The sequence below is a fragment of the Vidua macroura genome, chromosome 1 (assembly GCF_024509145.1).
Source record: "Vidua macroura isolate BioBank_ID:100142 chromosome 1, ASM2450914v1, whole genome shotgun sequence".
NCBI classification, from domain to species: domain Eukaryota; kingdom Metazoa; phylum Chordata; class Aves; order Passeriformes; family Viduidae; genus Vidua; species Vidua macroura.
This window is the reverse complement of record NC_071571.1, coordinates 132,962,073-132,980,214: the sequence shown is the minus strand read 5'-3', so window position 1 is coordinate 132,980,214 and position 18,142 is coordinate 132,962,073. Positions and strand designations below refer to the sequence as shown.

The window sequence follows — 18,142 nt, the reverse complement described above, 5'->3', positions numbered from 1 at the left end:
TCTTTTGGAGAGCAGACTTCTCATCTGAAAGGAAGGTGTGGGCATCATAGACTCCTTGGCCTGTGAATTGGGGAGAACCACATCTTGCTATGGTAAAATTTATCTTTGCACTCAGGAAGTTTCGTGTTTCTGCAATCATACCTTTGATCAGAAATAATTTTTTATTATGGATTGCCCACAAACACTCTGTATTTTTAATGATAAGCCCATAGAAAGGTGGTTTTGTAGAGTGTCAGTGCAGTGACAGTAGGTATTTCTGGTGCTTAGAATTTAAGTGCAGCTACTGCTTAGCATAGAGGAAATGTGATATGGTGATTCAGCTGTATTTGCCCCAAACACTTTTTAGATAAAGTGGGCCAGAGGCGTATTCAGTTCTAATCCCAAAATGTTCTGAAAGCCTCATTTGAGCATGCTCATGGAGGTGAGAGGAGATGGCTGTAATCCTGACTGTGCCTCTGACAAATAACAAGAAATGGTGATGACGGTGGATACTGTGGCTCTCTGTTCTTTGTAAACTTACCTGCAAGTTGCTAGCTGTAGGTCAAACTCCTTCTGGATGCCACAATATGAGAAACATTCAAAGCTATTGGAAAGTGTCCAGAGGAGGGCTATGAAGGTGGTGAAGGGCTTTGGGGGGAAGCCTACAAGGCCTGAGGCCACTTGTTCAGCCTGGAGAGGAAGAGACTGAGGTGGTCTACAGGCACCAGTCTCTCCTCTGTGGTGCCCACAGGACCCAAGGGAATGGCCCGAAGTTGTATCAGGGGAGGTTTAGGTTGGATATTAGGAAAAGTTCTTTCACCCACAGGGTGGCTGGACACTGGAGCAGGCTCCCCAGGCCAAGCACCAAGCCTGACAGAGTACAAGAAGTGCTTGGACAATGCTCTCGGGCACATGGTGTAACTCACATGGTGCCGTGCAGGATCAGGAGTTGACTCAATGATTCTTGTAGGTCCCTTTAACTCAGGATACTCTATGACTCTAATTTGAAGTCTTTAGCATCTCTCTCTTGGATATAGAAGGAGAAACTTACAGTGGAAAATCAGGAGAGAGAGGGCAGGAAGTTAGTTCCTGTTCCTGTTTTTCTTCACTATGACCTTAGATGAAGCATCTCCAATTTATAGGAAATATCATCACTTACTGCTGATACTTCTGTCGGCTTGTAATAGCATTCCCACATTGCCCCCTGCAAAATATTTTGAAATCTCCTTTTGCAGAAGTTTTGTAGTACAGTCTATTTTTGGTTCTATATCATGCATGAATGTAAGAACAACTAGATGAATTGATACCTAAAATCAAAGTTGAGAATGGTCTTCTAGCCAGTATTAAACATTTAAGAACGGAGTATAAGAACAGAAAAGAGACATACAGCCATCTTCAGCACTTTGCAACCAAGAAAGTTCATGGAACAGAGGTCGTATCCATATTGATTTTAATAGTCTTTGATGAGATTTTTTTCCCCGTAGCTTTCTGTAAAATGTATCTTGAGTGATGTATCTTCAGCCTCACTGTAGAAGTGGGTTTCATGGTTTAGTCACGCAATAGGAGAAAAAAAATGCGTATCTTGATTTGTTTGCAAATGCCTCCCTGATAATTTCTGGTGCCCTAGTTTTGTGTATCACAAGGAACAAGTGAACAATTATTATCTTGTCCTATTCTCAATGTTGTTATGCTTTTACAAGTTTCTGTTATATCCCACTTCAATTAGATCATCTTGAAACTCAAGAATTCTAGACACTTTGACCTCTCCTCCTACAAAAGGTGTTCCATATCTTTGTGGCACTTATTGCCCTATCTGTATGTGTTATTTTATATTCTTTTGATGAGATGCAAGCAGTAATCAAAGTCTGGATGCACTAAGGATTATCCAGTGGCAGAACCATGTTTTCTGTTGTGCTCTTTGTCCATTCCTAATTGTCCCTATCATTCTAATTGCCTTTTGACTCCTGGTGAACTTTGAGTGGATCTGCAAAATGTAAGCTAATAGCCAACTGCAATGATTCCAAGATTTCCTTCCCAAGTAATAACTACTAATGGAAAGCCCTATTTTGGAGCTCACTGGAATGACTTAATGTTTATTATCGTTGAATTTAGCTGGCCTTTTATCACGCAGATGCTAAAGTGTCCTGCTATCCTGCAGCTTTTCACAGTCAATTTAATTTTTTGCTCCGTGGAATCATTTTGCAAACTTTGTTGTCTCCTCACTCACCTCCTTTTCCAGATAGTTTCTGAATGTTTAAAAAACAACCTCGGTGCAGGTCCCTGTGAGACTCCAATAGGAACCCCACCCCATAATGAAAGTTATTTATTTCTTTGGTTTTGATTTTCTACCTTCTAGTTAATTCACAAGGGAACTTTCCCTCTCATCCTGTGATAACATAATATCCTTTAGAAGTTTAGAAACTTTGAGAAACTTTGTGAAATGAAATATAGTAATCCAAACACATCTGTAAAATATTTTCTTTGCTTTTCAACATCTTTTCTAACCTTTCAGATAAATTATTTTTCCTAAACAATTTCAGCTATAATTCTTTATGACCTGCAGTGCACCTTGGAATTGACTGATACTTTTTATTAATCTGAAATTTTAGGTATTTTCTGTCAGACTAGTTTTAGTCTTTTGTAATTGTGTATTTTCTGTGCGTACTATCTGTAAGAGTTGTCTAGTGTCTATTGCCGGTCCTCACTAAGTCAAATCATCAGCACAGCCAAGAGTTCTCATACATTGGTTTTACATAAAAAGGAGTCTGCTTTAGAGCTCTCTATTTTCACTGCTTCTAGTGAAAAGTAAGAATTGAAGAGATATACTTTTCCTTTCAGTTAATACATGTGTCAGTTTATATCTCCTTGAGTTAACCACAGGATAATCCATTGTCCTTTCAGTTTGGAGGATGTGTTACTTTGCAAGTGAGGTTACGTGCAGACTTCTCAGTGCTCTAATAACACAAAGATCTTAATCCGAGCACGAAGAAACAATGAAATCCTTTTAACTGCACAATACAAGTGTATGGGAAGAGTTATAATACACAGACATAAAACAACCTGTTCTAGGAGGCACTAGAGTCTCTTTGTACTAGGTGCAGGCTGACAGTTAGGCACACTCCTTCCCAAGCACAAAGACAACGTCTGCTTTGTATTTCGTTCAGTCCCTGGCTCTACTCTTTCCCTTTGTTCTACTCTATATCAGGACATATTTGGCCCGTAATGAAACAAGACATTGTATCAAGAATTAGGTGAGTCCAAAACTGTATATTTGGGACATGTTCAATATATATATATATATATATATATATATATATATATATATACTTTTTTTTTTTTTCACTTTAAATGAAACATGAAATCAAGAGAGTTTCTTTTTACTGTTGACTCTCATTCTGCCTCCATCTTCTTTCTCTTTAAACTTTATGAAAAATGTTCTGAATGATTATTTTACTATTTAATTTTAAACTATATTTTCTTTTAAGGGAAAGAGTAGCCCAAATCACTTTATAACAATGGAATAAAGTTACATTGAGCTTGAAGACATTCAGATAACACAGTGATTAGTGTGATATTCACATTTAGATGAAAGTATAATGAAAATTATTCTAAACATTCTCATCTCTCTCTGGCACATAAATACTTGTATAAGATAATCACAGCTCCCTAATCTTTGTAATGGGCATGCAGATCAGTGTAAGGCATTGGGTTGATTTTGCTAAATATCCTAAAATCTGCATTGAAATGGTTTAGTCAGCCAGGAGGGTCACCAAATATCTCTTTCACAGTTACTGATTGTTTGTACATAATAGGAAGAACTGCACTAGTTGCGTACAGCTTCTAATTTAATTAAAAAATGCCAACTTCATGAATTCAAATCACACAGAGTTAATAATTTAAGAAAAGGGGACAAGACTTAAAGTCAGAAAGCTTTCATCTATATTGTTTAGATATTTTAACATCATTCTCATCTTAAATTTCTCTTTCTCCAAATCTGCGGCACTCTGTCTTCTTGACATTTCCCATTGAGAGTCCCAGTTTCAAGAAATGTTTTTCTGCTTCTCAGTGGCAGTTTGACATAAATTTGCTGGTATAGGCAATCAGGTACGTCTGACCCAATATACAGCATATAATATATGCACAATATACATGATATATTATGTACACATTAAAATTTAGCAATTTTTAAAATCAAAGTTATTTGCCCAAAGTTATAGTTAGGTTATTTAGTAGTATTCAATAGAAATCTGCATCTGATCCTACACAGATGGGAAAAGTTTGTTCTACCAGAGCTATTGATAGAATTTTTTGTTACAAGAATGTGACTTCTTGTGTCTTCTAAACATCAGTCTCATTACTGGCAAATGTATGCTTTTCTGTACACTGTCACAGGCAAAGTGCCCATGTAGTTCTCCATCTTTCTATAATGTGTACTGTAGGGGTGATACAAGATATTATTTTTATTAGGTGGAGTTGGTGGAAGAAACTCAAGAGCTGGACTCCGTGTACTTTAGAGAGCTCCAGGCTTTGCATCAAGTGAGCAGTTCCAAGAAGGATGAGGTAAGATAAGTACCTACTAACAAAAACAAACCCTTTCTCTGTCAGAGAGGGTTCACACTTTGAGTATCAGCAATGAAAAGCTGACCAGATGCTAGTTTGGAGAAGCAAATAGTCTGATTTTTACCATTCATTTTGGGGACTGGTTGACAGCCATTGTGTTGATTAGATACACAGGTCTTCTGTCAGTTCCATCAACATCAGACCTAAAGTCTGTGGAATGTGTTTTGGGCCCCTACTCTTGAGTAAATGCCTCCATTTCAAGTGAATTACAGGTATACATTGATTTATTTGATTATGGAACCTGCAGACACTGATATGTTTAAGCAAACATAAAAGTAAAGCTTACTAGGAGCTGGAGCCTTAACTCAGTTTATTTTCTTAGTGATTAGAAAGCTATTTTACAAAGATAGGTTATCTAATGTAAGGATTATTAGACTGAGCAAAATACAGAAGTGAAAAAAACAGTTATGCAAGCAAATAATTTCTTCCCTCAGAGTACTGTTGCTGACACAGGGGCTCTCAAAGAAGATCGGCACTTGCATCAAGCTCCCAAAGAATTGCTAGGTCCTAATCTGTCTGACCTGATCCATGACAAAGAGAAGTTAGAACAGTTCCAGGCTTTTCTTAATAAGCATTCTGCTAGGTACGTTTCTTCATTATTATTATTTTACCTGTTTCTAAGTTCAGAAGAAATATTTGCTAATGATCTTGGCTATCTAAATGTTGACAGATTTTAGTCTTTTAAAAAATGTTTTTGCATATTTATGAAACACACAGACGCATTGTTCAGACAACTGAATTGTCTTAACATGTTTGGGGTAAAAATCCTCCTGTCAAAATATATTTGTATTACAGTTCTGCTTTCAGTTTCTGCTTTTATTAATGGCAAACCCCTGACTAGAACAACTAGCCTATAATGAGTAAAATTTTCTCTTTTTTAGTACAGATTCAATTTAGTACATTTTAAAAATTAAAGCTGGTTATTATAAAAATGTACAAATAGAAAACAGGCATGTTATTCTCACAGTGTGACAGCAACCACAGTTTTGTGTTTGCTGAACAGATTTAAATACTAGCTTGTAGAAGATACAATCTTAGGCAGGGTCTTTGAAAAGGTGAGCCTTGTTTGTTTTAAAAGTAAGATCTGAACAGAAATTGACACTTTTCCTTTTGTCTTTAAATTGTCACTTTTTTCCTTTAATAGGGCTTCCCGTGAGTTGATGCTTGGTATATTGGCTGTTGCTTCTAGTCAAGCACTGCTATAGCTTTATATTGAATATTGGTGAGCTTTTTCAAAACTCCCTAGAAAGGGGCATCTGGCACAAAACTCCTCTGGCCAAGACTCAATATCATAATTTCTGCTTATCATCACATAGATTCTCTTTGTAGTGAAAGAGAAATATACACTTCTGGATCCAATATTCCTAATTCTGAAGGTAAAATCTAAAACCAATTTGGATGGATTATTCCTAAGATTATTGACTACAAAAGGACTGCAGATAATGAGTTCAGATGGAAATTCTTATGGTGTAGCTGCCTATAGTCTAGTGACTTCTGAGTTAGCTGTCTAGAGCAGTGGTCTCCAAACTTCTTGCTCATGCATCTCACCAGTAAAAATTTTTTGAGCATGGAACCCTAGTGTGTATATAAATATAATTTTTTATATGTTATATACATGTGCTATTAAAGTTTTAATATTTTCTTCCTGCCCCTCAACAAATGGTCTTGCACACTCCCTTTACACATTGCAGTTCAGAGACCACTAGTCTTGAGTTCCTCTCTCAGTGGGGAAATGGTAGGAATCAGCAAATAACAGGTCATAGACAGGTACGCTGAATTACCGCTGGTATTTCCCGCTTTGTTAATCACAGACAAGTCCCATCTTAAGTGGTAGAGTCAGGCAGAGAAACGTTTAATTTATGGAGCTTTTCTATTTTTTTTTAAATAAACCTTCATAATGCAGAAAAACATTTGAAAAAGTCTCACAAAAGTATTTTAGGGCTGAGTCCAGACTAGTTACTCTGGAGTCCAGCTGGCATGCTACAGTAAAGGTGCTTAATGGTACTATAAGCTGAAGGGATCTTAGAACTAATGCAGTCAGGAAAATTTCAGAAAAAAACAACGAACACGTCATTTGCCTTTTCGTCAAAACTTATGGTTCTGATAATGTCCAATTGTAAGTGATCCAAGTTTCAGGAAGCACAGGCTGCTGAGTACCTGTGCACAAATTCTGGTAAGAAACTAAGCAAAGCTCCATTAATTAATGCTTTGTTAAATATACAGGACATATTCACACAATTGTAGGACAATTTGTGTTACTTTGGGTTAGTGAATTACCACTTGTTAGTCTCGCCAGGTTAATTGACTATGGATGTGCTTCTGATCCAGTATGCCAGGATAAGCCACCACTAAACGGTTTATCTAACACACTTTAAGATTCTATATTTTACTTCTTAAAAAGATGCACATATTTGGTCAGTTGTCATAGGTAGATGCCAAGGAGTTACACCATAAACCGCAGTAATTTGGATCACTTGCATTTGGGTGAACTTAGTCATGTGATGAACTAGCAAATGAAAGAATTTCAGTCTCAATAGAACTTAGGGATCTCAAAAGACTTTTGAAAGGAGAACATCTGTTCTTAAATCAGTCAGATGTTTTTGAACATTCTACTCATAGATTAATGTTTTGAAAAAGCCAGTTATTAACCAAATGGAAAACCGAAACAGATTTGTCTGAATTCAATGTTTCATATTTCCTGCTGCAGATACAGGGAATGTACTCACTAAAATGTTCATATAACTTCAGCTAATAAGATACTGTCAGAAAACAGTCAAATAAATTAAACTGAAATTGTAGATATGTCATTTACTCTGTTGTCTGGTTTAGAGAACAAAGCCATTCTATGATTCTATGAAAACAAACTTAAATTTATATTGTACACTCAAATCTTATGAACAATATATAGATTGAGCATTGCATCATTGAAATGATTTGTCACTGACTATGACAAATGAAATAAATAGTAGAATTGGCAAATTATGAGAAAGCAGCCCACAAAAAGCCCTCAAAACAAATTTTGCCATTAATTGTTTTTATCTGCTCAGCTGCAGACTGACTTAAACTCTAGCACTTCACACAGGACAGGAAGGGGGTGATTTCTCGGGCTGATGTTCCCAGCTGTCATCCCTGCTCCTTTCTCAGGCAGTATAACAAGGAGGCAGAGCAGGAGGCGCCAACTCATCTCTCAGGGGCTCACAGCCTCAGTACTGATCCAAATTCTCATCTACTTCACTCTTCATTCTCTCTGTGAGCTCCACACGACGGTTCTGGTCCACAGTCCCTGCTGGATTTAGAAGTGGCATACTGAGGAGGTTCCTCCTTTCAGGGTACCCCCAGATGGCACCCTAAGTGAGATCGCTAAGATGTAAGTTTGCTCTGCCTGTTCAGCATGTACCATGGGCTCAGCAGATGGTACTGGCAGAGAAAAAATGACATAAAATTTCAGCCCAATCTGACCTAGTATTTAGGTCTTGAATACTTTGGTATGGTATGGTTGTGCTTAAACTAATAACTCCTTAGAATGTTGATGAAATTAACTCAATATTGAAATAACATTCTGTTTAAATTTGTTTATAGCATGGATCTCATGTGCTGGCTAGATATTGAAGCGTTCAGAAAGATGCTCCAAAAGGATAAAGAAAAAAGTGATGAAAAATCTAAAGACATTAAAATCAAGTACTTAAACAACAAGTACTTCTTTGGACCAAACAGCCCAGCTACCAGAGAACAACAAGAAAAGGTAGCAATTACAGAGCCATTCATAAAGAACAATCACTGTGACTGTGATAAAAATCCACAAGTGGGTCTGCTCCAGCTTTTCCCCAAGCTATCTCCTCAAATCTTACCTATATTTTTGGCCAGAAATATGGTTCTATTCTGGTTGTATAGGTCCCTTCCTTCCTGTTCAGGCTTTTCCTCCCTACCTCTTACAGAACATCTCTCCTGAACTGTGATCTGAGGCCACAGCCAGAGTATGCACAAGACAGCTCAGAGAAAGTGTAAAAATTACTTTCAGGCACAGTGACTTGTTCCAGCTTTCTATTTTAGCATGTCAGTAAAGCCACAGACAGCAAGTCTGAGCTGTGGTGCTCTGATATATCTTGATACTTAAGCAATTTACTTGGTCAAGCTGGGGTATTATTCACCAGAGTCTGTATCCTATTATAGGTAGGGACAAATGTAATCTGTTCCCTTTTATGAAAAGTACATGTGAGCCTTGGGTAAGCATGCATTAAGTGCTTTGCTTACAGTTAAGCTCATGCTTTGCTAAATCAAGGATGTAGAGAGATAAAGGCCTTTTGGTATACACAAACGTTTATGTCATGTGTTATTGTATTTGGATTGCTTAGCTAATGCATTCAGGTGGAGGAAGGAGACAAAGCCATCATGATCAACTTTCGGCAGCAGTTCTGCTAGAAGTTCAGCAATGCGTCCAGAAGAGATTAGAAAAACAATGGCTGCCATTGTTCCTGGCAGATGAACACCATGGGGCAGAGGAACAAGCAAAGGTAATTTTTTAACAACAGCAACATATACAGGCATTGTTTTTTGTTTGGCTCATAATTTACCATTGGAATAGAAAGGTTCAGAGGAAAAGCAGCCTATAATTTACTTTCAGTTACATTGAAAGAGATGCTGTAGCATGTACAGGTTGAAACATTTATCTTGGTAAGTGTGAAGGCAGTACATCTGAAGGCTAAGTTTAGCTGACATTATTATTGTTAGATACCAAATCTGAAGCAGCTGGTGTTAGCTCTGCTGCCATCCAGGCTGCCAGGAGAGTGACCTAATTTTTGCTGTACTGCTACACTCTCCCTATGCCATTTTGCCTTAGCCTTACAGTTGCACACTGAAGAAACACTGCTTTGTGTAAAGGATTTTCCCAAGAGGACCAGAACACAAGCAAATGAGTGAGCTTCCCATGCCATAATTATTTCTCTTATGCTGTCCACATTCTCCCATCTGGAGCTGCAGTGCCTGTAGAATCAACTTCAGGACTTGTGAAATTCTTCTGAGTAGGGAGGCTAACTGCTACAAGCCTTGCTCCAATTGGTTACTTCAGATAGTTGCCAAAAAGCTGGGAGTGAGGAGCCTTTCACTCCTGCTGGTTCATTAGAAAGACTGAAGAATGGGCAGAGCTAACATCTGCCTTTTATGAGTGCCTCTGTGGCTGTGATCCATGTAAGGGGGTCATCCTGCTGGTGACAGAGGCAAAGAGTTGGTGTTTTGCCCTTCCACAACAGCTCTGACATGTGAATGTCATAGCAGAAGGAAACGTCAAAGTTCAACGAAGCAGCCACATATGCAACTGCATTGATTCATGAAACTTGTTTTCTATCATCTTTGTAACATCATGAAGGTAGTCAGAAGTGTTAGAAGTGCATGTAAACGGAATCTTTTCCATTGATTCAGAGCACTAAGCAATCTGAAAAGTATAGGTTTTAATAAGAAAAACCTTAATTTTAACAATTATTATGTTAATTAAATTTTTAAAAATCCTAACCCTCTGCCTTTTTTAAGCTGAACTCTGCCTCCTTTACAAGCCCTGGCAGAAGACCAATAAGGCTAAGCTGCTTCCAGGTCTGGAAGCTAACTCATGCCTCTTTTTGCACCTGCTGCACTGTGTTAGCAGGGAGATTAACCCAAGTAGTTTAGAAAATGCTGTATTCAACTCAAAAAAACAGTTTACAAGAAAGACATACTTCTAATGAGCTTTTAGTCTTTCCCTAACTCCATTTATGTCCAATTGCTCTTTTCTCTTTCTTATTGAAAATTCAGAGGATGAAAAGATTCTTTGAAGAAAGTATTTTTGAAGAAGTGAAACCAGATGACATTCTCTGCTGGCTTTATATTTCACAGTGACAAAACAGTGTGGGCATGCTATGTAGTCCTTATTCAGGAAACCTGCCCTTCGTTTGAGGTGTAATTTAGCTACAAAGAAGTTGCAGGATCAAGTCTGTGTTTCTGATACAGCTGTACAAAGGAACTAAAATGATTTCATAATAAAAAAAAAATCAAACCCAAAATTTATTCCACAAATAAGTGGTCCCTCAGAACATTATGGGTACAGTAAACTCCACCACCAGTGGAGTGCATAGTTTGGCTGTTATTGTCTCTTGTCTTCTCTGATTCCCCACTCTTAATGAGCAGGTACTCATTTATAGCTGAAGAAGGGACGTCATTCTGTGCGAGTCCACAACAAGTTTCAGACATAAAATCCATAAGAAGACATATAAGCTATTCTACCACTGGGATCTTAATAATTAAAAGGCTAACAAAAAAAAAAAAAAAGATTATTCAAAAAATAGAATAATAATCTTTTGTTCAACTCTAGATAAGGGACATAACTGAACATCTTTCACACAAAGACCAGCAAAAGACAACCAGGATGTGGAAGGTGAGTGAAATTTACTATGTCTTTTGTGCCTGCAGATTCACAGTCTTTTTCCTTTGGACCTTGCACACTCTTCACAATTTTGCTGTTGACAGTGTGTGGCCCAAATGTAATGCTGTTAAAAGCTCTCATGACTGTACTGGTTACAGTGGACTGATTACTCACATTACTCCTGAATTTAACTCCCTGCTGGATGTTCATGGTAAATTTCTCTCCCTTTCTGTCTGGAGAGGTCACACTTGAAAATAAAGGTCTCTTGTCCTGGGCTTTGGAGCACTATTAACACTCCCTAAACTAATATTGTACCTTTAATTCACATTTATCTGTATTTTGCATGCAGTGGACTTATTTGGACAAGCTGTTCATTCCAGCATCTGGTAGTTTATTTATTATTGCAAGTGGATTACGTGCAGACACAAAAGGGAATGTGAAGTATGCAGCAGAGTGGGCAGGTTTAATCATATCTCACAGTATCTGTTTCATTTAGAATTGTATTTTAATCTCACAGCACTGAGATAATATCAAATTTAAACTTTTAAAACCTTTGTAATAATAGATTTCATCAAATGTTTGCCAGTTTTTTTTCCTCTTGAAGAGCAGTGAACTTTTTGTAATTGCCAACATACAAGTTGTGTACATTTGTTCAGTTGAACTTTTATTGTCTGTTGAAATCAAACTAGAGACCCGGTCACCAATTATCCATGCAAACCATCAGCACAAAAGGGATCCAAAGTGCATGTGGGTTCTGTTAACTGAGTTTTTCCCTTTGTCTGTTTGTCAGGAAGATGGTTATTCTCCATGTTCTGCTTCAAGGTTGTTGACCCATAAAATAAGCAGTATTTATATACTGGTATAGGGATGGAAGCAACATTTTGTTCTTCCCTTCATGAATATGCCCTAGAAATTACTTTTCTCAAAAGTTCCCTAAATTCTGGTCACAGGGAATAGAACAGGTTTGGAGAATTGGAGAAGGGCTGAGAAGATCCAACCCTACTGCCTAAACTGAGCTAACTTTATTTTCACCAAAGGACCCTCTGGACAGCCGCCACCCTCCTTGCCAGGGTAGGCTGTCACCCCTGGCAGGCTCTGTGACAGGACACTGAGCATAATCCTTGTTTTTAAGATAAGTTGCAGAAACCCTTTCAGCTTAGGATCAGTTTAAATTTCCAGGACTTTTGGCAACAACTGAAAATGTTTCTGACTGATGCTCACCATTGAACAGCACTCCACCCCTCCAGGACTTGAAGAGTTTTAAACCACATTTAGAAGATGGTTTTCGTTCATCCATCTGATAACAAAAGGGGGTTGTTTGGCTTGCTGTTCAGCAACAGCACGAGAACTGTTTGTTCAGGAAGGCAGGCCAGCATGAACTTCAGTTCAAACAAATTGTCCCTGCATAAGCCATCTTTCTTTCCCCACCCTTTCCTGGCTGCCTACTGTTCTGTGCTTGGCAGCATGAGGATTTCCAAAATGTCTCAATGACTTTATTTTACTATTGGTAGCTTAATTTCATGGAGAGCAAACTCTCTGGCTTCTGTGGATGATCATAGCAACACATTTCAAACCTCATTTTGTTGGTGAGATCCCTGTCACAAGCATTTTACAACTTTAAGCTATGTGGTTTGTGTGTTCCTTTTCCTTTGTTGTTTGTTTGCATAAAACTCAAACTGTTCTCTAGAAAAGTAGCCCATTACCATAATCAATAACAAGAACTGTTTCTATACTTTGTAGTGTGCAGTCATATGGTCTAAATCATTGTCAGTCATTTCCTCTCCATCACATCTTCCAAAAAATGTTCCCCAAACCAAACTGGAAAAAAATTTAAAAAAAGGAAAGGAAGAAATTAAACCTTGCCACATTTTATTGTATCCATGTCATAAACTCATAAACTACTGAAAGTTAGGGTCAGTGCAAAGATAAGAATCAGACGGTTTACACTAACTAATGCCTTTGTTATTGCTTTTTGAAACAAAGTTTATTTGGTGCATCTATTTCTTCTTTTGACAGCATGTGGACAATAAGAGTGTTTCTTCATCTAGTGAAATTATTGCTTTCCGCAAGGCGCTGCTGGATCCAGTGACAGCAAATCTGTTTCAACGCTTTGTGGCACTGAAGGGAGACCTCCTGGGGAACGGAGTGCTCTTTTGGCAAGAGGTGCAGAAGTATAAGGTATGGTGGTAAAATGGAGCAAAGGGAATAGCATTCAGTTTGTAAGCAAATGCATCCATTCTTGCATATGAGGAGAATTTTAGCAAAAATATCTATAGGCATTCTGTTGTTCATAGTAAAGCTTCTTTCACTGTTTAAATTGTTTTTTTTTTTTTTTTTTGTCAGTGAAAATCCCCATTTCTTAAGAGTAGCTATTCTTGACTCAAATGCATTATCCCTGTATTTCTTTATGCTTCTTCAAACTGTAGCATTCTGAGTCTCTAAATGAGCACTGCTATTTTGCTAAGGCCCAGAGTTTGGTATACATCTGTTGAGCGGTAGAAATACGCAAGCATTAAAATGTTTATTCTGTCTTTATAGCTGCTATCTGAATTTGGTAATTTCTCAAAAATGAGAGATAACTTTAAAATTCAGTCAAATCTACGGATGTAAAGATGGTATCTACCAAAAAAACCTATATGTACCATGTAGATCGCAGCTCCCATGCACTTTGTAGAATAAATTTGACTTGAGCTGAGCTTGGGACCAAAGTGAAATGTGATGGGAAAAGTCACCGGGGATTACATCTCTCCCAAATATATATAGTTTTGTGAAGTTGCTTGTGTAGGTTGAAACACAATGGAAAATTTCTGGAGTTGAACTTTGAATCACACTGCAGCCTCCTAGGAATATCCTGGACAGAAGGCAGGGACAGCACAGATCTTTCATGTATTCCTCATTCCTTTTGCCTCTGGGATATTCCTGATGCAAAAGTGCTACCAGAGTGCAGAACCTCTCCTGTGCTCCTGAACATAGCCTATTTGGACATGGCGGACAGGGAGCATGAGATTATCCAACATGGTCAGAAACTGGGCTGTAAACACCGTTGCTGTTGCAGTAGCACTTGGAGATCCACTGCAGGCATGTGGGTGTACTTTCACTATTTAATTTTATGAATTTGAATTTGGTGTCTGCTTTAGGAGCTGAAGCTCCTTTTCCCAGGGAACAATCTCTCTTCCCCACAAAGGCTTTGATCCCCAGGCAGGGGATCACTGGCTGAAATGCTCTCTGGGGGTGCTGCTGTCTCTCTCATGGTTACAGAGTGACTAGTTTAGATTAAAACTCTGGTATGAAGGCACCTGGTGTTCCATGACATAAACCCTTTTCTAGATATTTTAAGTTTTTTTGAGACATTGTGATTCTTCATTGCTACATTATGGAGGATATGGAAACTTTCTGCAAATTAATGTGGAGCGTGGTCTTAACTCTTTTCTTTGTAGAACTGCTCTATAAAGAAAGCCTTCATTGTTTTTTGTGCCACCCCCTTTCCTGCATTTATGTTAATTTTATTTGTCTTGTTATCCAGAAAAAGTAGAATCTGACCATATTTCTCCATGCGTGCAATTTGTCATGGTTGGCAGTTGTAGAAGCAAAGGGCTGGAGTAGTAGGAGTGTTGTGGGTCAGACTGAGCTGCAGGAATATTGCCAAAGGCGTGGGCAGCACTTTGCACAGTGCATACTTGTATTGTCTGAGCCCTATCATGCCATCAGTTTAGACAGAACTCCATTTGGCTCTCAATGACTGCATCGCTCCCCATAACCCATCAGGCTGGAGACACATCTTGGGACAATCCAAAACCAAGATTTTTTTTTTAACAAATATGAAGAAACATAATTCTGTGAATCATTTCCGTATAGTTATCTATGCTTGGTCTCATCTCTCTTCATATCATATGACTTGTCTTCCCTCTTACTACAGCTCTCTGCCTTCTATGCTAGATGAGCAAAGAAAGCCATAATATATATTCTTAGGATATACTGAATATGTTTTTGCATTGCCTTACTTTCTTTATTATAGTTGTTATAATTCTTTTTTTTTTCCTTCCCAAAACTAAAAATATTCATAACAAAGCAAGCCAGCTCTTTCACATACCACATTTCTGGTTAAAAGTCATGGTTTTAATTTCTTTGCAAAGTAAATATGTAACTTTCTATACCAAAACTAAATTCAGATTCTTCATTTAAAGAGCTCTCTTCCTGAAAACTCTTGCGTGCTCATTGTGTCTCTAAGATATACATGATAGTCTTCTAAGTGTCATATGAATTTCTTGAAATGTATGGATAAAGGGAAAGTTCATGTTTCAAAGTGTTGGAAGGACACTCTTTGAATTATTTTTCCTTCATGTCAAAGTTCAATGGTGGCATCGTCAGGGTGTCAAAACGCAGTAATAACAGGCTTTACAAGAACAATAGGATCACATTTAAAAAGTAGAAAACCCCAATGTTCCTTTGACATCTCAGTCCTGTAAGTTCAGGTTTGTTTTGTATTCTATAGTGTACAGAGTTATTTCAAACACCGAGGTTTTGGGAAATTAGAAAATCTTAATGAATGGTGAAAGTAGAAGATTCCAAGAAATGGAAAATTGTAGTGGTAGCTGACATTGTCCCCTCTTGTGACAACATTCCTGGTTAGAATATCTTGTACCCTTTAAATATTTCCCCTCTTTTGTTGGAGGACTTAAAACATTTCTTTATCTTTTAGTTACCATGGCTATGCAAGTCATAGCAGGCTCATTGTGAAAATCAGTGCATTTCACACTTGTAGATGTGTTTTTCTTTTCAGAAATGTCTCCTATTTGCCAGTAATGCACTTAAAATTTATGCTGTTCCATCCAAACATACAGGCAGAGATTATCACCTAAAAGCAATGATTGCTATGTATCTGCATTTGCAAACCAGAATCCCCGTGCATGTCTGAAGTATGGTTTTGACCATGCATATTTACCAAAAGAATTTTGCCCTGCATACTGAAAAAAATTTATTGTATAATTATTTTTATTTGAGTCTTTGATCACTGGTGCCCTGTAAAAGTTCTTGCCTATGTCTCTCTCCATTTGACTGAAAAATGGTATTTTTAATCTTTCAGGACTTGTGCCATTCTCATTGTGCTGATGCCATGGTTCAGAAAAAGATCACAGCTATTATTGACTGCTTTATTAATTCTGCCATACCCCCAGCTTTGCAGATTGACATCCCACCTGAACAAGCAAAGAAGATTGTGGAGCGTAGGAAAGAACTAGGACCTTATATTTTTAGAGAGGCACAGGTAAGAAGCTGAGTGAATCTGTAATAGATCTGGCTAGAGACTGAGTGCCTGATTTTAAGAACAGTCTTTGTTGCTTATGTGACAGTTAGGACTCCACACACAAGCCTGGGCTTGAAGGAGAAAGCTATAGTCATATATTTCAATGAATGTAAGCTGGAGATGGAAGAGAGTCTTCAGATATATACTGCTCAATAAAGCTAGCTCTGACAGCTAGCTGATCCTGGAAAGGTGTTATCCAGGTCTGTGTTACGAATTCTGGCAGTAGAAATGAATTCTGTCTATGTTCTTAACTGCTTGTTCTTCACCACTTGGTTTATGTCACAGAAGTAATTTGTAGTTAGAAAGTCTGTGGTTTTCATGTTTTATGAAAAATGCAGATGTGAGTAAAGCACAAAGACAGCTTAACTTGCTGAATGTCTTTCCCTCCTTTATTATAGAAAGTGTTTATTAAATGGCTGTAGACAATTTTCTCTCTGATCTTTCTATTAATCAGGTTGAATAGCAATTTTGGAACCTTTACTACAGACTTATTTTCTTATCCCTTGATACTGCCTTGTCTTATCTTCTAAGTCAAAGAAAAGTATTTGTTTTTCTTTTCCTATATAATTGCCACTGACACCTTTAGACATCAACTGTGAGTCCATAAAGTGTTTGGATGACAAGAGATGAATGATTTGTCAGAGAAAAGGGTTCATATAGGTCCTAAAAGAAAGAGAAGTCTCGTTTCAGCCTGTGTAAAACTCAGTGAACTCCAGAAATGTGGAACAAAACCAAAGGAAGAACTAGGCCAAAAAGCTGTGACTGGAACCCGACAGTGGCTCACATGTCACTTTCAAGCCTCTTGAGCCAGAAGCAGTGAGCATGCTTGGCTCCTTTGAAGCAGGTTTCTCAATGCAAATTAAACATCTAAATTGAAAAATGTGAGCCTTAGTACGTGCAGCAACAGAATTCACTGAGCCCCTCTGTTTGCTTTTCTAAAATTGTTTTTCTTATTCTAGTTCAAAAACGACCCTGTGAGAGATTATATCATTTAAAAATTATCCAAGATTTGCTCATAGATCTGTAATGTGGTTTAAGAGCCTTTCCAGAGGCAAAAAAGTATTTCCTTTCTCTTAAGGAGGGGGAAAAAAGCCCTCTCCCTAATGAACTGAATATTTGAAATACTTGAGCAGAACAGTGGTGCAAAAGCAATTCTACTGGTGTATATTTTATCAAGAATACTTGTAAAAAGTGATGGATGTTTTCATTAATGCAAACAATTGTTTAGGGAAATATAAAAAAGAAAGTGCCTTTTAACTGTGTTTTAGGAAGATTTCTCACCAGTAATAAACACACTGATGAAAAGCATGTGCCGAGCAAAGCTGGGCTGAAATGTCAGGACAGAGTACGTGGGAGGAACAAGGCTGTGTGTTCAAAAAAAAATTAGTTATCTCATTCTGCATTTTATTTTACAGTCAACTGTTTCCTTAATACAGTCAAGATTGACTTTATTTTCTTCCTGTACAGATGAGTATTTTTGCTCTTCTGTTTAAATTTTGGCCAGAATTTTGTAAGTTCCAAAGCAATCCGGATCGTGACAAAATTCTAGTTGCCTTGGAGAAAAAAGAGGAAAAAGAGATGCAAAAGACGGAAGGGATAACAGCAAAGGTAAGGCTTGTAAAGTTTCAGGTGACCTGAATAACATGAGCAAAGATACATAAAATATCCCTTTCCTAGCCTGATCCAAAGCTACCTAATCTTGTTAGAGTTCAAGCTTTACACACAACCCAGTCCTAAGGTGATTAGTTCCCAATTCTGCCAATACATATACATATACATATATTTGACTTGAAGCAGTTGAGTCAATGGAATACTCCTTTCCTTATTAACCAGAGGAAAAAATGTATTTTAGT

At 37.7% G+C, this 18,142-nt stretch overlaps 1 protein-coding gene across 3 annotated transcripts in view; it reads left to right on the top strand.

The window, feature by feature from the left end:
- Nucleotides 1–18,142, top strand: part of RGS22 (regulator of G protein signaling 22) — a 61,639-nt gene that overhangs the window by 34,624 nt on the left and 8,873 nt on the right. For 2 of the 3 annotated variants that reach the window (XM_053996153.1, XM_053996134.1), the window contains exons 17-24: nt 4,447–4,539; nt 5,034–5,182; nt 8,179–8,341; nt 8,952–9,110; nt 10,937–10,999; nt 13,004–13,165; nt 16,071–16,250; nt 17,757–17,897. In XM_053996153.1, the coding sequence (XP_053852128.1) occupies nt 4,447–4,539; nt 5,034–5,182; nt 8,179–8,341; nt 8,952–9,110; nt 10,937–10,999; nt 13,004–13,165; nt 16,071–16,250; nt 17,757–17,897 (1,110 nt within the window). The remainder of the gene's footprint in view (nt 1–4,446; nt 4,540–5,033; nt 5,183–8,178; nt 8,342–8,951; nt 9,111–10,936; nt 11,000–13,003; nt 13,166–16,070; nt 16,251–17,756; nt 17,898–18,142) is intronic. The other variant, XM_053996143.1, reaches the window with a different exon arrangement.